Raw genomic sequence first — 23649 nt, forward strand, 5'->3', positions numbered from 1 at the left:
CATTTGTTCAAATCAAGTTCACGGATAATTGTGCGTGCATTTATTAATCATTATGATACTAAAATCCTAACAAATAGGCTATGCCATGTACAAAAAATCAGATGAGCCCATAATATGAACGCATTTACACGTTAAGCATTTTCCTCCCATATAACCATTATAAGAACGCTTAATGTGGCTTAATGCAGATTAGAATGTCCCCTTATTATGTCGAAATAACGAGGTATTATGCTGATACTAGGCTACTGCTGTGTCCACCGTGGTCTCCTTTTTAAACAGCGGAAACGATTTTTGCTTGTTTGGGATCTGACTGTCCAGCGTATTTGAAAAAGTTAAGCAAACTTTCCTGTCTTTTTGACATTTTTCCCCTGAGTGAAACGATCGAGGCTAACAGCAATCTCAACTCGTACAACAAGCGCGCAAGTCATGTGTCACAAATATTGAACACCACACAAACAGTCATTTTATTTTATTTCATTTAGGCAATTAATTTTAGTGACACAGGAGGTGCCGGTGTTACGGTTTATCTGGTGACCCTGTTAAATGGTGACCAACTTCCTGTTCAGGTCATCCGCTGCAGATGTGAGCAGATTCGTCGATTCTGAAAGCACAAACAAACGCGATATTAAGCTGTCTAATAAACGCAGACTTGCTCGTTACATGCCTTTCGTATTCTTGTAAAGATGACAAAGTATTGCTATGATCTAAAAAAAGAAAAGAAAAGAAAAAAAAGTCATCTTTCCACGGGTTTCGAATGCGCGCAGAAAAGAGATCGCTCCGTGAGAACACCGTGATAAACATGTTGAGCTATCTCACTATATTATCCGTTACTTGCAGAACGTTGGAGTCAATTCACGATGTCATTCTCGGCGTGACTTTATGCAGCTGTCCGAATCAAAACAAATGTGCCCGTGTTAACTTGTGACCTCTGTGTTACAAAAACTCACCATGGCGTTATTTTAGAAAATGTATACTACATGGTTTATGATTTCAAAGCACATTACATTAAAGCACATTACTGTAGTCAGACAATGGTACATAATTGTGGCTACTACAGTTGTATAACAACTGCTGGTTATTAATGAAAACATGGTTCTGTGTCGTCAGATACTAGCTGATGTCTCAGGTGATGAATATAATAACGTTATTTACATGTTGCTTTCAATGTTATTTTGAGAGAGTAAGGCCTAAAATAATAACCGAAAAGAAGCAACACAAACTTCCCTGATAAAAATAATCAAGTGAACAGAGCTAATAAGAAGTTACACAATACATTTTAATTACCAACAGAAAATGAAGTAAATGCCTGCTTTCACAATATCTTTTAGTTATCCACAGGTAAAGAGTCAACACTAAAATTATATAATATGTTCCAGGTCCCTCACAAGGATGAACTGGCAAGACAACTAACCGTTGTTGGCACACAGCAAATGAGCGTAGGTCACACACTCAACACACACGATTTCTTCTCTAGTTGATCTTGAAGGATTTCTCACTGTTCTTGCAGTAACTCATATCCATCATGTTCTTCCTCCAGCTTATCCCTGAGAGCCCAAATCTGCTCCTTATACATTTCCTCTGCTTTAGTTCTGGCATCATATTTCTCCCGAATCCTGTATAATTACATTTCATACCATGTTGTTTTCTCTCTTTGAAGATCTGCCATCATCTTCTTCATTTGTTCTCTCTAACTCTTTTGTTGCTGAACTGAGCAGCTCTTGGACTAAAGATCTTCTTTATCAGATCTACTGTGTCCATCTCCTCTCTTGTAAATCTTCCCAAAATCAACACAATGATGAACACATGAGGTCCAGGAGACAACATGGAAATACATTTCAATATTTATTTTACTGCTTGATCATTTGTCAGAGTCGTGTCAAAGAGACCTGGAGTATCAACAACAGTTACTGATCGACCATCAACTTCACCAACTCTCTTTTCACAAACTGTCGTGACTGAATCTAGTCTTAATTCACTGACAAACTCATCTCTTCCCAGAATACTGTTTCCTGTTGCACTCTTCCCATTTCCTGTCTTCCCGATCAGAGCAATCCTCAGACACTCCTGATCATCTTGTTCATCTTCAGCACCTGAAAATCACAGCGGTAGAAAGAAAACTTAGTGAAATGAAGCTCAAACTTTAATATTTTTATGCTGGATTGTAGAAGTTGCAGCTGAATGCTAATTGATTATGAACTGAAAAAAAAACATCAAGTCACTTGCAATAATAATAATGATAATTAAAGCTGCATGCAGCATTTATCATTTAACCCTCTGAGGTCGGCAAACGTGCGGGCGCGTTTTGCTGGATTTTCTCCACATTGTAGCACTATAAACTTAAATTACTCTGTCATTTATGGTCATACAGAAAAAAGAAATATAAAAAAAGAATCTGTGATATTTCTACTTTTGTATGTGTCCACTTACAATCAAATCAAAACATTGTGCTTTCGTAAAATAAAGAAAATAAACAGGGTGTGCGTTCTGCCTCTCCGTCGCGGTGAACTTTTTTTTCTTGAGCACGTCTATAAACTGAAACAAAACTCAGCGAATACTTGTCACACATTTATGAGCCATATACCTTTATAAACATTTAAGTGTGTACTTTTAAATGATCGGATTCAAAACGAAAACAAATATTCTCTGTTTAAGTAATTTGTATAAAACCAACAAGATGTCCAGCTTCTCAAACGCTTGCTCATTAGATTTAATTTGGCCACGCCCACTCGCGCAAAATAAATTCACATGCAAATCTCCACATGGAACGCGATCGCGCTCATTACCTCAACAACAAAACACTTCACTTCACTTTTCGTCGAGTTTGAAAGACGCGCCTGAGCTTACATTGGATTTACATCAGAAGAAAAAGAACGCGATTTGAAGACAAGAAAGATGTAAGGTAAGAAATTCTTACATATTAGTTTGCTATTGTTGCATAAATTTCACATTGCAGTTGAACTGTTGCTAGATATATGGTGAATATTATAATATTTAGACCCATGCTTACTGTTACTGTGTTTGTGGATATCTGCTCAAACGTAGATATGTATATGGTAACCATAATGTTCTATATTTGAGCGCGATCGCGTTTGAATGTATCATATTTTGCAGCGCGATCACGTTTGAATGTATCATATTTTGCAGCGCGATCGCGTTTGAATGTATCATATTTTGCAGCGCGATCGCGTTTGAATGTATCATATTTTGCAGCGCGATCGCATTTGAATGTATCAAACTCTTTCGGGAGTTATCGTTGGTATGTATATTTATGTTTATGTTAAAATATGATTCAACTATGTTTGATTGTATTTTGTGTTTAGAGTAAGATTTCATTCGTATCCTTATACTAATATGTGCAGGGGCGCAACTACCCAGTGTCAGAAGGGTATGCAGCAACAATTTTGCGTTTCAGGTTCCTGTTCATAATGGCCAGTGTTGGAATCATCACTATGAAATCTCTTTTGCTTTCTGAAACGTCTCTCTCTAAACTCAGGGGAAGCTTCCATCTCAATGGCTATTCGGCGTGCAATGTCAAGGGATTTTTGAAAGCCCAGCACTCCATACTTAAGCAAGAATTCTTTAAGAGAGTCTATCATTCCAATGGCAGTGTCCATCAAGATGTTCACTGCTTGCATTGCCTTGCTGACATAGGTGATCTCTGACAATTGATCATACCAAACCAAGAGGCACATGAGGAACTCCATGCTGACAATCTCGCCAGACAGCGACTTTGCCTCTGAGACAGATTTGCTGTCTTTTTCCACTTCCTCAGTCTTTTCCAAAGCGTACCGCTTTGACGGAATTTAGTTTTGCTTCCCACCTGGTATCACTCAGAGGCTTCAGTGTAATGTCCACAAATTCTTTCAGAATATCCCACCTCTTCACCGAAGCCGAACAAATGGTGTAGTCTTTGGAAAGTGCCAAAAAAGGCTAGACACACTCTGTTTGATGACGCAGCATCACATAACAGGAGGTTCAGACTGTGGCTACAGCAGGGGATAAATAGTGCCTCTGGACTAGAGGTCTGCACAGGCTTCAAAATTTAGCCTGAACCCGGCCCATACCCGAAATCATTTAACCCGACCAGAACATTACGGTTATATTTCAAGCTCGAGCCCAACCCGAGGTCCGTTTCTCACAGCAAATACCTTTTTTTTTTTTTTTTTTTGTGCAATACGCTGTATTTTATGATTGCTTACAACTATAATTAAAAATAGGCTACCTTTCGCAGTCAGCAGCACAGAAGAAAAAAAAAGAGCAAAAGCTCGGACTTACTAATTACGAAACTTTGATGTGGTTGAACAGGTGAAACAGTCACAAACCCAAACCCTGGAACCCAAACATTAAACTTCAAAACAAAGTTTTGCGCAGTTGCACAACTATTTACACAAATATATCCTTCTCAGTAGACTACGAGTTATGAAGGAAGAGAACAGCATCGAGAGTTGATGGTTTCAGCGCCACCCTCTGATTGCGGTGTTGTGTCTGAAATAGCACGCGCAAGCTATTCATTAAACATTAACCCGAACCCGACCCGAAACCTGTGAGTTTTTCTGGACCCGTCAGGCTCTGGTCGGGTAGTAGACCTCTACTCTGGACACTTCTGCTGCACCAATGCTTGCACACCCTTGTGTGTACCCCTCATATTTGAGCCATTGTCATAGCTCTGCCCCTACAGTTAGCCAACTCCAACCCCGGGTTATCCAGCACCCCAGTCAGTGTTTCTGTGAGGCCTTTACCAGTTGTGTCCTACACGACTGTGAAGCCAACAAAAGACTCATTGATGGTGGCATTCTTGTTGTCGTCTGTATGAACATACAGGATTATTACGGAGGCCAGCTCCTGCTTTGAAATGTCAGGTGTGCAATCCAACTCCACTGCAAAGTACTTGGAGGCTTTGACCTGGGCACAAATTTGACCAAGGACACATTCAGAAATTGAATCTAAAAATTAATTTTGAGTGCACCAGGAAAGATATCCCGTGGTTTCTTTAGAGGCTTCCTTTCTAAGATGCTCTGCTAGTGTGACATCATATTGTGCTATGGCATCAAGGACACCCAGGAAATTTCCATTTTTAGGATCTCCTAACTTAGCATTCTTCCCCTTCAGTGGCAAGTTCCTTTCTGCAAGGAAGAGTATGCAGTCGATCACTCTCGTTAACACTTCTCCAGTGTGCCTTTTCAGCATCTATGGTTCTTTGCAATGTTCTGTCAATAGATTTACCAAGGCGTAAGCATGATGCTAATTCTTTACACAACTGATAAGTGATCAACACTGGTTTCATGGTGCTGCAGCATTTTTGAAAGACACTGAAAGTTATTGTACCCCACCACAAAGCGTGTGCAAAACTTTATTTGTCCTTTTGGAGTACAGTAACCAATCCTGCTGCACTTTTTCTCCATTGGAGATTGAACGAAAACAGTATGCTTTGGAAAAACATTGTCTACTCTTGTCTGATCTTGGATACGGCCCATCAGGACATTTCTGTGGGCCATTCTCAACCATACACTGCCTAAATGAGTCCCCAATCTGGTGTGGTGGTGGCCAGTCAGATGGATCTTCTGAGTAAGGCCTTGTCTCAGCCCTCTCCTCTTCACCTCTCTGTTCCATTTCCACCTCCCTCTCCTCTTCACCTCTCTTTTCCATTTCCACCTCCCTCTCCTCTTCACCTCTCTGTTCCACATCCCCTTCCACCTCATTCTCCTCTTCACCTCTGTTCCATTTCCACCTCCCTCTCCTCTTCACCTCTGTTCCACATTCTCTCCCACCTCATTCTCCTCTTCACCTCTGTTCCATTTCCACCTCCCTCTCCTCTTCACCTCTCTGTTCCATTTCCACCTCCCTCTCCTCTTCACCTCTGTTCCACATTCTCTCCCACCTCATTCTCTACACCTCTCTGTTCCATTTCCACCTCCCTCTCCTCTTCACCTCTGTTACACATTCTCTGCCACCTCATTCTCCTCTTCACCTATTCCATTTCCACCTCCCTCTCCTCTTCACCTCTGTTCCACATTCTCTTCCACCTCATTCTCCTCTTCACCTCTCTGTTCCATTTCCACCTCCCTCTCCTCTTCACCTCTGTTCCACATTCTCTCCCACCTCATTCTCTACACCTCTCTGTTCCATTTCCACCTCCCTCTCCTCTTCACCTCTGTTACACATTCTCTGCCACCTCATTCTCCTCTTCACCTATTCCATTTCCACCTCCCTCTCCTCTTCACCTCTGTTCCACATTCTCTTCCACCTCATTCTCCTCTTCACCTCTGTTCCATTTCCACCTCCCTCTCCTCTTCACCTCTCTGTTCCATTTCCACCTCCCTCTCCTCTTCACCTCTGTTCCACATTCTCTCCCACCTCATTCTCTACACCTCTCTGTTCCATTTCCACCTCCCTCTCCTCTTCACCTCTGTTACACATTCTCTGCCACCTCATTCTCCTCTTCACCTATTCCATTTCCACCTCCCTCTCCTCTTCACCTCTGTTCCACATTCTCTTCCACCTCATTCTCCTCTTCACCTCTGTTCCATTTCCACCTCCCTCTCCTCTTCACCTCTGTTCCACATTCTCTTCCACCTCATTCTCCTCTTCACCTCTGTTCCATTTCCACCTCCCTCTCCTCTTCACCACTGTTCCACATTCCCTTCCACCTCATTCTCCTCTTCACCTCTGTTCCATTTCCACCTCCCTCTCCTCTTCACCTCTGTTTCACATTCTCTCCCACCTCATTCTCCTCTTCACCTCTGTTCCATTTCAACCTGCCTCTCCTCTTCACCTCTCTTTTCCACATTCCCTTCCACCTCATTCTCCTCTTCACCTCTGTTCCATTTCCACCTCTCTCTCCTCTTCACCTCTGTTCCACATTCTCTTCCACCTCATTCTCCTCTTCACCTGTTCCATTTCCACCTCCCTCTCCACCTCTCTGTTCCACATTCTCTTCCACCTCAATCTTCTCTTCACCTCTCTGTTCCATTTCCACCTCATTCTCCTCTTCACCTCTCTGTTCCATTTCCACCTCCCTCTCCTCTTCACCTCTGTTCCACATTCTCTTCCACCTCATTCTCCTCTTTACCTCTGTTCCATTTCCACCTCCCTCTCCTCTTCACCTCTGTTCCACATTCTCTTCCACCTCATTCTCCTCTTCACCTCTGTTCCATTTCCACCTCCCTCTCCTCTTCACCTCTGTTCCACATTCTCTTCCACCTCATTCTCCTCTTCACCTCTGTTCCATTTCAACCTCCCTCTCCTCTTCACCTCTCTGTTCCACATTCTCTGCCACCTCATTCTCCTCTTCACCTGTTCCATTTCCACCTCCCTCTCCTCTTCACCTGTTCCACATTCTCTTCCACCTCATTCTCCTCTTCACCTGTTCCATTTCCACCTCCCTCTCCACCTCTCTGTTCCACATTCTCTTCCACCTCAATCTTCTCTTCACCTCTCTGTTCCATTTCCACCTCATTCTCCTCTTCACCTCTCTGTTCCATTTCCACCTCCCTCCTCTCTTCACCTCTCTGTTCCACATTCTCTTCCACCTCAATCTCTTCACCTCTCTGTTCCATTTCCACCTCCCTCTCCTCTTCACCTCTGTTCCACATTCTCTTCCACCTCATTCTCCTCTTCACCTGTTCCATTTCCACCTCCCTCTCCACCTCTCTGTTCCACATTCTCTTCCACCTCAATCTCCTCTTCACCTCTCCGTTCCATTTCCACCTCAATCTCCTCTTCACCTCTCTGTTCCATTTCCACCTCCCTCTCCTCTTCACCTCTCTGTTCCACATTCTCTTCCACCTCATCCACCTTCTCTTCCAACCACTCTGAGCAATGCCTGAACTTTGTATTTTGAGCACTTTCTTGCATAGTTTTTTGCCTCGCTTGCTTTAGTCCTCAGTTGTAAGTCACTTTGGATAAAAGCGTCTGCAAAATGACTAAATGTAAACCTCATCTTCACCTCTCTTTTCCACATTCTCATCCAATTCCTCCTCAGTGGTGAGTGGCTTTCCATCTCTGTCTGCACTATTTTTTACCCAAAAAGGACACAGTGAATAGGTTGGTCAACAGAACTTCAGACCATACTGGACATTTAGTTTTGTGTGGTCTAACTAATAGAACTCCTACCTGATGTCATCACTGGTCTCATCTGTACTTGATGCCATCGCCGACCTCCCCTACACTTCGCCCTAATGTTAGACCTACCTGTTGCCTTCCCCTGTCTTTCCTGATCCACCATCCTCACACCTGAATTAAATGAACTCTGTTAAATATAGCAGCCTAAATTCAATTCTTAAATCAGCCTAGTGATGGCATCAGATCTGTCGAAAAAGTCCTGGCAGAAAGCGATGCATAAGGAAGGATGTAGTGTAACGACGCCCAGTTCCAGGAATGCACTAATATTTTGTTGGTTGCACCAGTTTGCAACAATTATTAGTTAACACCAAGTTGTCAACACTTAGGAAAAAATAATAATTTGTTGTTACACTACATCCTTATGCATTGCTTTCTGCCAGGACTTTTACGTGCTTTTCCCAAATCACTGAAGTGACTTCGACGTCTGGGTTAGCAGTAGCATGAATCTGCCTGCTCTGTGTAGTAATGTTGTTGCGTGATCGAGATCAGCCCACGAATAAACCGCTGTCTAGTATTGCTCTGAGCTGATAAACTCTTTGCACTGTGCAGCTCAAACAAGTAGCGTGGTTTCATTCTGCTTTCGTTTGCCGTGTGCCAGGAAAAAAAAGGTCGCAAAATGAGACCATTTCGTCGCAGTCTAGAGCCCTGTATAGTGCTGTATTTCTGCTTTACATGAGCGCCACCTACTGTCAGAGCGAATTTGTGTTTTTTTGCATTGATCTGAACTGACATAATAGACATTACTGTTGGTTGAACACAAGTTAATAAATATCAATCAACATAGTGTCCTGTGCTCACCACACACCGGCTATAGGTGGAGAGGAGAGATTTGGCTATAGGGTGATGTTTGGCTAACTTACACAGAAGAGACTTTGTTGCTCAGCACATGAAAATAAACTACTTACCGTGATTTCAGACTGTGTTTAAGTGGTTTCTCTACTGCATGGATCTTCATGTGTAGATTTAGGTGGCTTTTAATAGTGAAACTCTTCCCACACTGATCACACGCGTACAGCTTCTCTCCAGTGTGGATCCTCTCATGTCTTTTCAGATGTGATGAATGACTGAATCTCTTGTCACAGTGTGAACACTTGTAAGGTTTTTCTCCAGTGTGGATCATCTCATGTGTTTTCAGAGTTGATGACAGACTGAATCTCTTGTCACAGTGTGAACACTTGTAAGGTTGTTCTCCAGTGTGAATCATCTCATGTGTTTTCAGATGTGCTGACTGACTGAAACTCTTGTCGCAGTGTGAACACTTGTTAGGTTTTTCTCCAGTGTGGATCATCTCATGTCTTTTCAGAGATGATGAATGACTGAATCTCTTGTCGCAGTGTGAACACTTGTAAGGTTTCTCTCTAGTGTGGATCATCTCATGTGATTTCAGAGATGATGGCTGACTGAATATCTTGTCGCAGTGTGAACACTTGTAAGGTTGTTCTCCAGTGTGGATCCTCTCATGTGTTTTCAGAGATGATGAATGACTGAATCTCTTGTCACAGTATGAACACTTGTAAGGTTGTTCTCCAGTGTGGATTCTCTCATGCGTTTTCAGATTTGATGACTCCCTGAATCTCTTGTCACAGTGTGAACACTTGTAAGGTTTCTCTCCAGTGTGGATCATCTCATGTGTTTTCAGAGAGAATGACTGACTGAATCTCTTGTCGCAGTGTGAACACTTGTAAGGTTTTTCTCCAGTGTGAATTCTCAGGTGCAGTTTTAAACTGTGTGCTGTAGTAAAAGTCTTCTCACACTCAAAGCACATGTACTCTCTCACACCAGTATGAATTTTCTGATGTTTATTTAAATACAGCAGAAGTGAAAAACTCTTTCCACACACAGAGCATGAATGTGGCTTCTCCTTAGCATGAACTGTCAGGTGTGTCTTCAGGACTGATGTACTAGGAAATGTTCTGCTGCATTGATCGCATGAGAACGGCTTCTCTCCGGTGTGGATCCTCATGTGAATCTCAGGACTTTGCTTGCTTATGAAATTCTTCCCACACTGAGTGCAGGTGAAAGATTTCTTGGCTCTTCTTCTCTTCTCCTTCACTTCACTCTCCTCCTTCACTTCCATCAGTTCTTCACTCTCCTCCTTCACTTCCATCAGTTCTTCACTCTCGTCCTTCACTTCACTCAGTTCTTCACTCTCCTCCTTCACTTCACTCAGTTCTTCACTCTCCTCCTTCACTTCCATCAGTTCTTCACTCTCCTCCTTTACTTCACTCAGTTCTTCACTCTCCTTCACTTCACTCAGTTCTTCACTCTCCTCCTTCACTTCACTCAGTTCTTCACTCTCCACCTTCACTTCAATCAGTTCTTCACTCTCCTCCTTCACTTCACTCAGTTCTTCACTCTCCACCTTCACTTCACTCTCCTCCTTCACTTCACTCAGTTCTTCACTCTCCACCTTCACTTCACTCAGTTCTTCACTCTTCTCCTTCACTTCACTCAGTTCTTCACTCTCCACCTTCTCTTCACTCAGTTCTTCACTCTGCTCCACTTCCATCAGTTCTTCACTCTCCTCCTTCACTTCACTCAGTTCTTCACTCTCCTCCTTTACTTCACTCAGTTCTTCACTCTCCTCCTTCACTTCACTCAGTCCTTCACTCTCCTCCTTCACTTCACTCAGTTCTTCACTCTCCACCTTCACTTCATTCAGTTCTTCACTCTCCTCCTTCGCTTCACTCAGTTCTTCACTCTCCTCCTTCACTTCACACAGTTCTTCACTCTCCTCCTTCACTTCACTCAGTTCTTCACTCTCCTCCTTCAGGTATTTACATCTGGATGTAATACACAACTTAGAAGATATAACTTTTTGTTTGAACCAACCAATTGCTCATGTGACCAAAAGTATTGGAACATGTGACTGTCAGGTGTGTTTTGTTGCCCTGGTGTGTCCTATTACATTGATTATTCAAACAATAAATAGCACTGAATGTCTGCGCTCAGTTTCAGATTTTGGTTTTGCCTGTGCAGACTGCATTTATAGTCAGACGTGTAACCAACATGAAAACCAGAGAGCTGTCCATGGGTGAAAAACAAGCAATTGTGAATCTGAGAGAAAATGGAAAATCAATCAGAGCCATTGCACAAACATTGGCCATAGCCAGAACAACCATTTGGAATGTCCTGAGGAAGAAAGAAACCTCTGGTATAACTAAGTAACAGACCTCGAAAGGGTAGACCAAGGAAAACATCAGCAGTTGACAACAGAAACATTGTGAGAGCTGTAAAGAAAGACCCTAAAACCCAGTGTGCCTGTATCTTTATCTATTGCTGTTCTATTACAAGATCTAAGTCTAAGGCCTTCAATAGCCGTACAGCAAACCTAACTAATCTGGTGGCTATTACACGTCAAACTAAGATTGATGTGGGGAAAAGTAAGACTGTTAAGTTAGCACTCTTTAACATCCGCTCACTTAAAAATAAATCACTTCTTGTCAACGACTTAACCACAAACAATCTGGATTTTATGCTTCTGAATGAAACATGGCTAGAAGACAGCTGCAGTGCAACAATCCTCAATGAAGCAGCCCCTCCTAACTTTACTTTTATGAGTGTCTGCAGAGCTGTTAAGAGAGGTGGGGGTCTAGCTGCTCTTTTTAAATATATCTATCAATGTAAGCAAATATCATTTGGGAATTACTTGTCTTTCGAATATCTGGGTATTGTGTTGGGTACTCCACGCATTTTACTTATCATTTACAGGCCTCCAAAATACTCTCCAGCCTTTGCTGAGGACTTTACAGAACTGTTATCAACAATTACATCAGAGTTTGACTGTTTTGCCATTGCTGGAGATTTTAACATCCACATAGATAGTGCAGAGAACAATATGGCAAAAGAAATCAAAAGTGTTTTAAAAACTTTTGATCTGACTCAGCATATACATGGACCCACACACAATCGTGGACACACTCTAGATTTACTTATCAGTAAGGGTCTAAACATTTCATCGATTGTTATTAAGTAGGGGTGGGAGAAAAAAAATCGATCCATCGATTCATTGCGATTCTCTCTCCAACGATTCTGGATCGATTCTGAGAATTTCAGAATCGATTCTGAGCTTAGTTTTTAACCAGATATGCGATGACGCTGAGTTTGCTTTAGAAACACCCGTAATCTGCTTTCTTCCAATTCCTCACACACATACACCAATCAAACTTTCCGTAAAATAATCTTTCATAAGTTCGGAAAGGTTGAAGCGAATTACAAGGACATTCACCGGCTTCATTGCACAGGATGCGCTGTGAGAGACGCGCACTTTGTTTGATGTTACATTACACTTGAAGCGTGCTGTCTCGCCTTTCGGTATTTTCCTTACAAATGCTCTACGAAGTCATCATTTATGTGGTTTGGAATGCAGTGGACTTGTATATTTAAAATATGAACCTCACTAACAGAAGGCTGCTTTCAATTTCAAATGCTGACGCGCGCTTTGTTTGTGTAGACTGCTCGCGCATGCGGCTGTGCGACTCCGTGTAAGTGGTTTAATATACTTGTGCAAAATTAACGTAAACACAGCCAGTTATGTCTTAATTAAACGGACAGGACAAACCACTTTACTTCTTATATTTCAAAAGAGATCCGTGCGTGAATGCAGCTTAATAGATCTCCCGCAGTCTATGATGTCATAGTAAAAAACAACAGTAAAGATGAAGAAAAATCACTCACAGTTCTTGAATGGAAAACGTTCAGATAATCTTAAATAGGCTACTGAAAGCACTATTTGTTTGTTTATGTTTCTATGCTCCTCTTTATTATTTGCTACTTACTTGTGTGTTTTGAAGTTATATTATATAAAATTCTTAACATACAACTGTTTTAATTATTTATTTTTTAATTTGTAATTTTTTTAAAAAAGTACTTAATTACCTATGTAAACTAATGAAATAATAGGGAGGGGAGGGGAGGGGAGGGGGGAGGAGTAGATGTGACTAAAGATTACAACCCCTAACATTTACATACTGTGAATCGTTTTTTTGAATCGAGAATCGTTTTTGAATCGAAAATCGATTTTGAATCGAATCTTGAGCCTAAAAATCGATATCGAATCGAATCGTGACATTTTCTGAATCGTGCACCCCTATTATTAAGGATGTAGCACTGTCTGATCATTTCTGTATTTTCTTTGATATATTGATCTCTCCTGCCACTGAAGCTAGATCTGTGTCTGTCAAGAAGAGATGCTTAAATGAGAACACTAGTGTACTATTTATGAAGGCTATATCCTTAACACCAAGTATATCTGCTGACTCTGTTGATTTTCTCCTTGATTCTTTTAACCTGTTAACCGTTGCCAGTGCGCGGGCGCACTGAAGCGTTTTTTTTTTTATATATAGTTCAAAGTTACTATCAGATTTAATGTTATACCTTGACAAACTATACATCATTAAAAAGATATAAGACTCAAGTTTCAGTATTTGACCACTATTGTATTGTGAGAAACTTATAGCGACAGTTATTTCTTAATTTGTGTCAGGAGTTATGAAATGAAAAAATGCGTCGATACCTTTGATATGAATTATGCGCGTCAGCCGCTTTCATTCATAAAAAAACTCCCGTGCTGTCGTCATGACAGCGATTCACAAAACAACATCCTTCAGGGCTTTAAGCTCAAAAATGTGCAGATTTGGAGAAATATTGATATATTCTCATAGGTTTACATCAGATTTATATAGACAGGAATAATATTTATTGAATTTATACCCAAATGCGTCGATGTAATCATTATGAGCTCTTGGATACTCTGATACTGTGTTTTCAATTCATACCAATAGCCTGAGGGCGATATATGCACAATAATAGTCCATATATGAAATATGAAGAATATCCATGATCATGTGACATTCAAGGATGCCACTGATACACACAAAGCTACAGAGATCACGCTGTAACATGCAGATAAAGATGTTTTGAAGACAATAAACATGATTGCAATGATATTTGAGTTACCTGTGTTTTTCAAGCCATGCCAGGTATTTTCATAATAATAGATTAGGCCTATATTTATAATGTAATGCTAATCTACTATCATTGTGCAGAATACTATACCATAGTATATTTTCTGCCTGATTTTTTTATCTGAAGCCAAATTAAATCACAGAAGATTATTTAAAATACTCGACTTGCGTTATAAAGTAAGTTTGGAGCACAAACATGGTTTTAATCTCATAAATTGTCGTGTATTGATGGTGTGCTAAGCTAACATGCTAGCTAGCCCTAGGTGCACCTGCCACTAGTAGTTAAACTTTTATGATTTTTTTGAATGCTTACTGAAATGTTTCTTTATTCAAGAAATGCATTTGATACAGTTTAAAATGTGAGGTGAACTTTGAGAAAATAAATTAGGGACTGAAAACCTATGAATAGCCTGTGAATAGCCAGTCGTTAGTAACTATAATGCAGACAAAAGAAATGCATATTTAGAGCTACAAAACAATGGAGACAATATACTGGATAGATGATTAGAAGATGACAAACATCAGTTGCATTTTAGAGTCAAATCAAAATAAAGTCATTTGACATGGTCTTGAAAAACATTTAACTAAATACAGAGTTTTGGACTTAATATCTTCAGATTTTAAATATAACATGGTCACACATGTGGCTTTAGCTGTAGTGCATTTCTAGATTGCTATCAGTGCCAACTTCAATTTTATTTTCATGAGGATGTTTCATAAAAATTAATTTCTAATAACTTTACAAAACTTTGAAGCTATTTATAACTTTTTTTTTCATTATGACAATAATTAATTCTACATTTACAATAAACTGCCAGGTGTCAGCTTTCAAATGAGATCATACTTGTGCTTTTAGTACAAAGGGTTCATGAACTGTATCTGTTTCAGTTTGGGTATGTCATTTCTGGGGATTTTTCAAAAGTGGGGTTGCAGCTTAACAGATTAACTCAAAAGTTAAAAGTGTAATTGATGATATTGCTCCTGTTAAAGTCAGGAAGAAGAGTGGCAGACAAAAAGCACCTTGGAGAAACTCAACAGCAGTGCAAAATATGAAAAGACAATGCAGAAAAGCAGAGCGCATATGGCGGAAGACAAAATTTGTAGTCCATTATAACATCTACAAAGACTGCATCCATGCTTTTAATATGGAACTAGGCAAAGCTAGACAGACTTTCTTCTCAAATATTATAAACAGTAATTTAAACAACACACGCACTCTTTTTGCTACTGTAGAGAGACTGACAAACCCCCCAAGCCAGATTCCCAGTGAAATGCTCTCAGACAACAAGTGCAGTGAGTTTGCTTCTTTCTTCTCTGAGAAAATCAATAATATCAGAAAGGTGATCAGCTCATCCTTGAGTTGCCCTGGGGTTAGACAGATCAGACCACCTGAGAAAGTAGTTACTATGTCTGATTTCAAAGAAATTGATGGCAAAATTTTGGAAGAAACCGTACAGCACCTTAAAACATCAACCAGCGCTCTTGACACACTTCCCACATCATTTTTCAAAAGTGTGTTAAACAGTTTAGAAGCAGATCTTCTAGAAGTGGTAAATGCCTCACTTCTCTCTGGGAGTTTTCCAAACTCCCTGAAAACTGCAGTTGTCAAGCCCCTCCTGAAAAAGAACAATCTGGATAAGACCATATTAAGCAACTATAGACCCATCTCAAATCTTCCTTTCATAGGCAAGATCATTGAAAAAGTTGTCTTCAATCAGTTGAACAAATTCTTATGCTCGAATGGATACTTTGACAATTTTCAATCTGGTTTCCGACCGCACCACAGCACAGAGACAGCGCTCATAAAGATAATAAACGATATTCGCTTAAATACTGATTCAGGCAAATTATCAGTGCTGGTACTACTCGACCTCAGTGCTGCATTTGACACTGTCGATCATAACATACTTCTTGACAGGCTGGAAAACTGGGTGGGGCTTTCTGGGATAGTCCTAAAATGGTTCAGGTCATACTTAGATGGGAGAGGTTATTATTATAACATCTACAAAGACAGCATCCATGCTTTTAATATGGAACTAGGCAAAGCTAGACAGACTTTCTTCTCAAATATTATAAACAGTAATTTAAACAACACAAGCACTCTTTAAATGCCAGAGGAGAACTGGCCCCCGACTGAGCCTGGGTTCTCCCAAGGTTTTTTTTTTTCTCCATTAGGTCACCTGATGGAGTTTTAGGACACCATTAGGTCACTTGATGGAGTTTTTCGGTTCCTTGCCACTGTTGCCTTTGGCTTGCTCAGTTGGGGATATTTTGGGGATATTTAATTTTATTCTATCAATCAATAAATTCCACTAGAAACAAACTTTGTTGTATTATTTTATTTTAATTTAATACTGTGAAGCTGCTTTGATACAATCTGTATTGTGAAAAGCGCTATACAAATATACTTGATTTGATTTGATTTGATATTATGTGAGTATAGGAGACAATAAGTCTGAGTGGACATCCATGACATGCGGAGTCCCTCAAGGCTCAATTCTTGCGCCACTCCTGTTCAACCTGTATATGCTCCCAATGAGCCAAATAATGAGAAAGAACCAAATCTCTTACCACAGCTATGCAGACGACACACAGATCTACTTAACCCTATCGCCTAATGACTACAGACCCATTGACTCCCTGTGCCAATGTATTGACGAAGTCAACAGTTGGATGTGCCAAAACTTTCTTTAGTTAAACAAAGACAAAACTGAAGTCATTGCATTTGGAAACAAAGATGAAGTTCTCAAGGTGAATGCAAATGAAGTGAATTCACTCTAGGGGTCTAACAACTAAACATCAAGTCAGGAATCTTGGTGTGACACTAGAGTCAGACCTTAGTTTCAGTAGTCATGTCAAAGCAATAACTAAATCAGCATACTATCATCTGAAAAATATTGCAAGAATTAGATGCTTTGTTTCCAGACAAGACTTAGAGAAACTTGTGCATGCTTTCATCACCAGCAGGGTGGATTATTGTAATGGACTCCTCACTGGCCTTCCCAAAAAGACCATAAGACAGTTGCAGCTCATACAGAACGCTGAGCAGATCCAGAACATATGAACACATCACACCAGTCCTCAGGTCTTTACACTGGCTTAAAGTATTATTATATAAATCATTCAATGGCCTAGGACCTCAATACATTGCAGATATGCTCACTGAATATTAGGGCTGTCAACTTTAGTCATTTAGTCGACTAATCGGTCGATGCCGTCTTGGTCGACTGACATTCTCATTGGTCGACCAGTCGCATAATTATTTTTTTATTTTTTTCACCAATAAAGAAATTTTCATTGATTTACTCCTTGATATTTATTCCTTTATAAGCAGTTATATATTACTGTATTCTAAATATAATTAGCCTATGTTTTATCCCCAACTTTAAATGCTTTAATTTAGGCTATTTTGTAACAGCGCCACAGTTTAGCGCACCACGTAGAACACTCGGGAACCGCACCTGTGGCTGGCTGCACTGCTGCTTCACGCTCAGTAAGGAATATAGGTAGTAATCTCTATGTGTCTGTCTGTCCGTTTGCATTTTGATTAGCCTATTTCGAGAACCGTTCATCCAATCGACTTCACAAGGGAGTGCAGTGTCGCATTTGGTGCAATATAGACAGACACGCGAGACGCGACACGTTCAGAATTAATAGTAAACTACAGAACAGCGCGAGCGGGAAGCGGCGCACCTCACGCGAGCAGGGCTATATTCTCAGAGAACGGACACTGCACTAGTGATATAAAACGCACACAGTCTGTTAACTTAAGCAATGCTTATTTAATTAAATTTAAATAAAGAAAAACGAAATTAAGTTAGCCTAAATTAAAAAAGAGATTAATTTAGATTGATAATAACGGGGTAAAAAGTCTAATACATTTTGTTTCTATTATTCTATTTTCCACAATGTCAAAGCAACAGCAGCAATACAAGCTCAGACATGCACTTCGGTCCATACAAACTCCGCTGTTCTGCGCTCTAGCCAGAGAACACTCCCGTTGCTGGAACACTCAGGCGTCGGTTCTATTTCTAGCATGCACGCGTTTTCCGCGTGACTCGAGCCGCGCCTGAGACGCGTGTCTCACGCAGGCAGTGTGCAAACTCCAAACTATTAACATGGGAGCCGAAATAAAAACAGACACCCAACGCAGCTGAGACTCTCACACCAGCAGCCAGTGTGTCGCCGGCCTTATTCAAGCTCGAATGAGAACCGTTTCGCGGGGATCCCAGGTGTCAAAAAAATAAAAAACGTTTTTTCGTTGTTGTTTTATAAATGCTCTATGACAATTGTTTAATAAATGTTCAATCAAAATGCAAAACATCGCGTCTTTTTTTTTTGTCGACTAATCGTTGTGCAGGACAGGACTTTGGTCGACTAAGCATTTCTTTGGTTGACTACAGCCCTACTGAATATAAACCCAACAGATCACTCAGATCATTAGGATCATATCAGCTAGAAATACCAAGGGTTCACTCTAAGCATGGCGAGTCTGCTTTGAGCTATTATGCTGGAACCAGCTTCCAGAGGAGATCAGATGTGCTCCTACAGTAGTCACATTCACATCCAGACTCAAAACACTTCTGTTTAGCTATGCATTTAATGAATGAGCACTGTGCCAATGTTCGTCTGACTGTTTGTACTGTACTGTACTGCATTTTAATTTATTTTTCTAAACTGTTTTAATTATTCTTATTTCTTTTTATTATTTTAATTTCTTCTATGTAAAGCACTTTGAATTGCCACTGTGTATGAAATGTGCTATATAAATAAACTTGCCTTGCGCTCAGTATTTCGTGCTCTACGGACCGTTTATCAGTTTGGACCAATGTCAGTGCAGCGCGTCAGCACGAGCCGATCTCGATCAAGCGACACTGTTACTACACAGCGCTAAGAGATCCAGTAAAGAAAGCATTTGAATTCGCCACTGAAGTAATAACATCGCTGTGAGATTAAGGGAGAGGCATTCAGATTTCTCCGTTATTAACCGTAGATCTCTATTAGGTCAAACAGCGCTGACGTGGAAACCAGGAGAAACATTGTGCCATGAATGAACTAGTTATAGGCTTTAAGTCCACAAATCAGCAGCATTCACCATGGATTTACTGTAGTAACACTCACTGTAACCATGGAAGTTTGGCTGGAATAGTGAAATGCTTTCAAGTACTTCACACATCTTTTTCCAGCACTTCAAAACTCAAACATTATCATATAATGTTATTTTTAATGTGATGACGACCAAAACATTATGTGTTCATCCTTCAAAGATTACCCCCATTTATAAAACTAAAAGTTTCAAGATATAGGAAAACTCACCTATATATCAACTCAATAATATTTTGAAAAAAATTAAAAATCAAATTTCTCTGGCATTTCTTTCTTTTTACTGTAGCGAAAACACAGCGAACCGTGACACCACTGTGTCGTATCGAACCGAACCGTGAATTTTGTGAACCGTTACACCCTTGGTCCAGGTGCAGGTCCTTCATCAGATCCGGATACGGCCTGGATCCGGCGGACTGCGGTAAACCTCGGGATAAACAGAGAGACTAATATTAGCGTAGACGCCATTCTTCTTATGATGTGACGAGTAGGGCTGTTCGATTTGAGACATACGTGTTCATTGAATCAATTGTAAAATCGATTTTCCATGTCTAAAGACGTTTCCATTTTCAACGCCAAATATAGGCAAATACACAGACAACTAACAGGCATTAGGACGAACGTAACGAGGGCGCTTGAGACGCGCACAGGTCAGCAATATTCCTGATGATTTAGTGCAACATTCTTGAAAAACAATAACAGAGCTGACTGCCATAACATCACTGAAGAACATTAAGCAGGCTTCAACATGGCTGTGTTTTAAAAATGTCAAACAAATTCGCCTACGTAGACGATTGTATTGTATTGTTGGTCCGATCGAATGTGCAATTGATTTTCGAATGTAAAGTGACAGCCCTAGTACAGTACATCAGGATTTATGGGAAGTGTTCCTGGTTCCGGCTGACCTAATCTATGCAGCCTAACATTGAATTATAGAAGTCTATAATGTGTTATGTGAATGCTAGGTCAAAGAGATGTGTCTTTAATCTGGCTTTGAACTGACAGAGTGTGTCTGCTTCCCGGACAATGGTAGGAAGACTGTTCCAGAGTTTTGGTGCTAAATAGGAGAAGGATCTACCGCCAGCAGTCGATTTAGATATTCTAGGTATTATCAACTGGCCGGAATTTTGAGATCGCAATAGACGTGAAGGACTATAATGCGTTAAGAGCTCGCTCAAGCACTGCGGAGCTAAACCATTTAGTGCTTTGTAAGTAATCAGCAATATTTTAAAATTGAAGCAATGTTTAATAGTTAATAGGGAGCCAATGCAGTGTTGACAGAACCGGGCTAATATGGTCATGGGCTAATTTTGTAGTCGATCTAAGAGTATTTGATCTATAGTGTCGAACGCAGCAAAAATGAAAAAAATATATTTTTTCAACATTGATAATAATGAGAAAAGTTTCTTGATCATCATATTAGAATGATTTCTGAAGTACATAATTTTAAATTAAAGCTACAATATGTAATTTTTTTCACCGCTAGGGGTCGCTAACCTCATACAATAACAAAGGCGTAGGTTGATGACGCAGTGACGAGCTTAATGATGTCAAGCTGATGGATCTAATAATGTTAATGGATGAGTGAAAACATTCATGTTTTTATCATGACTGTGGTATGAATCAGGTCACGATTGCTAATAATAGACATATCACACGTGAGTCCCGAGGATATAAAGGAATGAGGACACTTCTTTCTACCGAACTTCCCGCAAGTGCTGAATTACTGCTCACACAGGTCAGTTCATCAGACGAATTAAACTTGAGGAAACGCAGCGCTGTTTCACTGGGTCTAACGTTACACTATCACACTAAACTATATTCGAGTGTGGTGAAAGTTATAATGTTATTCTATGTGTTAGTTCGTTTGCTATATGAGACTAGCAGTAATCTAGATCAATTAGAATAACATGATCATATTCTAACATTTTATCATGTTGAGCTTTATAACATTGATTAGGTTTACATTTTGCTCACCTGTCTAATAAAGAATGTTCAAGAGTGTCGTTGTCAAGTCGTGACTCGTGAAGCTCTGTCGAGTCCAGGTTAGTCGCGGACGCTAGCTCTCGGCATCTGGAAAACGCCACGCTGATATGTAGCCTCATTTTAGTTTTAGTTCTTTTTCGTTCCAAAGTCTGCTTGCCATGGTCAATAATGTTTGAACGAAACAAGAACAGCGTGCAGCTAAATGTTACTCACTACGCGGTTGTCCACGTCTGTCGCCATGGTTACGGCATGGCTATGGCAGTACGAATGGAAACCGAGGATAGCGCGGATATTGTGTCATTGACAGGCGACATTTTTTTCCGGGATGGGCCATTATTTAAAATTGGAATTTCTCTGAAATAAAATATATTTGGAGACTTTTGTGATATTGTAAGTACACAACTGCAGGAAGTATATCACACTGTGCAAAAAAAAATCTTACATATTGTCCCTTTAAATGAGAACACACACACACACACACACACACACATACATATATATATATATATATATATATATATATATATATATATATATATATATATTAGTGCTGTAGCGGTGCGTCGACGTCAAAATTACGTCGACGTCATATTTTTTGCGTCGACGCTTCTTTATTATTATTTTTTTTGTACCATTCCCGGAGGTACAGCTCGCCACACACACACCGCCCGCCGTGTTATTCTGTCATGTTTTCTCCCTTTCTTTCCAAACCGCGACAAACGCCAGTCTCCTTTCTCTGCAGAATGTGATAAATCCGCTCAACCAATCACAGCGCACCATTCCACGCATTGTAAACAGTAACGGTGGCGCTTTGAATACACCCGGCATCCTAGTTTCCCTGATCTACTTTGCACTTTTTGATCAACAAACAAACAAAAAAAATGAATACATTTGACGGCATTGATGAACCTGTGGTGGATTCTGCCGTAGGGAAGAAACGTAAGCCATCGAAATCTAATCATTTACGTGAGGAGATTAAGAAGATGAGGCACGCGGGAGGAAGAGAAATGCCGACTGTTGCTTGTTCTCACACGACAGCGTCAAACTTATGTCGTATGCTGACACGTGAACCCCAGGGGATCTTTTAAAAAACTTTCAATTCTTGTACTCAAGTCAACGAAAACCGAGCAGGACCAAGCCATTTTACAGCTGATCGCCGTCAAAAAATTTCAGGAGGTATTTCTTAGCGATGGCTGATTGAATGTAGCCTATGTTTAGTCCATTACGTGCCTGTATATAAGATTAGTATTGACCGAGTTCAGAGGCTGTCATGTGGATCAACTTACTTTGTTGTGTATTTTCAACAGTTTCAATATGAAAAATAACTTTTATATTGATTCAATGGATTAATTGCATTTAAAAAAAAACGTGTCATGAATTTATTGCATTTTTGGGAAAAAATAATCTGTTTTTATAATAAATCTTTGAAAATCAAAATCTGGATTTGAATTATTTATGTTATTATAACCTAAAGATGCTATGTGAAAGTTTGAAACAGAAAATAGTGGTTTTCATCTTGCCACTTTCTTGGTAAAGAAAATATTTTTTTTACTCAAATTAATCAAAATGGATTTATCACGTTTATACTATATTATTCAGAAGTAAACGTAGCTGACAGTGTGTTTATGTCAGAATGTTTATTTTTTAAACCACAACCTTCTAAGTGCTTCTTTTACTGATATATTTAACAATATCTTTTGCATTTCTCATCCAAACAACGTCAAACTTGGCACTGCACTTACTCGTGCCCAGACAGCTGTCGAGTTTGAAATCCATCGGAGTAACGGTTCGAGAGATATGCGAATAACAGACAGGATAATTAATTCAAATTAGTCGTTAGATTAGTCGACTAATCGATAAAATAATCGCCCGACTAATCGTTTAATAAATAATCGTTTACCCCAGCCCTAATATATATATATATATATATATATATATATATATATATATATATATATACACAAAGCACTATTGTTATTCTTACACAACAACCATACATTCAGCTTTTCTATAATGTTCAGGATTTTACACACATTTACAGGTTTTAGCATTGAGGTCTTATTATTTGTGGGGGTGCTGCTGTTGTACTTATTTGCTTTATATGTCCAGATGTGTTTCTAATATTCTGACCACCTCATGTATGTAAACAGGGCTGACAGAAAAACTATGAAGTGCAACATCACATTATTTAACTATGACCTCAGGGTTTAATTTACACATTTCTGACTGCTAGCGAACATTAGTGAAGTGTTGGTCACGAAGTTGTAGTTAACTATTCTCTTCAAATAAACACTAACTAAAGCTGGCTACATAAAACACAACTACTGCCTAGATTCATGAGTGGACGACTAAAGTGTTTAAAAGTGAAAGATACAGTAATGTCATCAACTTACCAGCGCGCGTGCTTCAGAAACACTGAGAGTGAATGGGGTTCAGTGCTGGACCTATCGGTGTTTGCTCCGCGACACGCGTC

The 23649-nt window shown here is 40.0% G+C and overlaps 3 protein-coding genes across 5 annotated transcripts in view; all 3 read right to left on the reverse strand.

Moving 5' to 3' along the window:
- LOC311088251 (uncharacterized protein) overlaps nt 1–23649 on the reverse strand; it is a 114155-nt gene extending 90506 nt beyond the window's left edge. Inside the window, exon 1 of the mRNA XM_084122106.1 lies at nt 23570–23649. The gene's annotated coding sequence lies outside the window, so the exon portion shown is untranslated. The remainder of the gene's footprint in view (nt 1–23569) is intronic.
- Nucleotides 1186–21295, reverse strand: LOC311082408 (uncharacterized protein; the record flags this gene model as incomplete). The annotated part of the gene is made up of 3 exons (XM_084113227.1): nt 1186–2090; nt 9027–10904; nt 21168–21295. 3 exons carry the CDS (start codon nt 21293–21295, stop codon nt 2084–2086), a joined length of 2013 nt encoding a protein of 670 aa, XP_083969353.1. The 3' UTR covers nt 1186–2083.
- LOC311066655 (uncharacterized protein) lies at nt 6431–8491 on the reverse strand. 3 transcript variants are annotated; one of them, XR_014603119.1, is made up of 3 exons: nt 7277–8491; nt 6941–7052; nt 6431–6871 (listed from the first exon to the last, which is right to left on the reverse strand). XR_014603119.1 is itself a non-coding variant. In XM_084087939.1 (2 exons), exon 1 carries the CDS (start codon nt 7788–7790, stop codon nt 7290–7292), a length of 501 nt encoding a protein of 166 aa, XP_083944065.1. In that variant the 5' UTR covers nt 7791–8491; the 3' UTR covers nt 6431–7052; nt 7277–7289. The 3 variants fall into 3 exon arrangements, 2 of the variants coding, with proteins under 2 accessions (XP_083944065.1, XP_083944066.1); XM_084087939.1 differs by having other exon boundaries at nt 6431–7052; XM_084087940.1 differs by lacking the exons at nt 6431–6871; nt 6941–7052 and adding an exon at nt 7121–7179 and having other exon boundaries at nt 7326–8491.

Source organism: Abramis brama (genome assembly GCF_963993115.1).
Source record: "Abramis brama genome assembly, chromosome: 1".
In the NCBI taxonomy this organism is placed as follows: Eukaryota; Metazoa; Chordata; class Actinopteri; order Cypriniformes; family Leuciscidae; genus Abramis; species Abramis brama.

Coding starts and splice junctions, on each gene's coding strand:
- LOC311066655 (XM_084087939.1), bottom strand. CDS start 7,790: ATGAGGTGGAAGAGAATGTGGAACAGAGAGGTGAAGAGGAGAGGGAGG.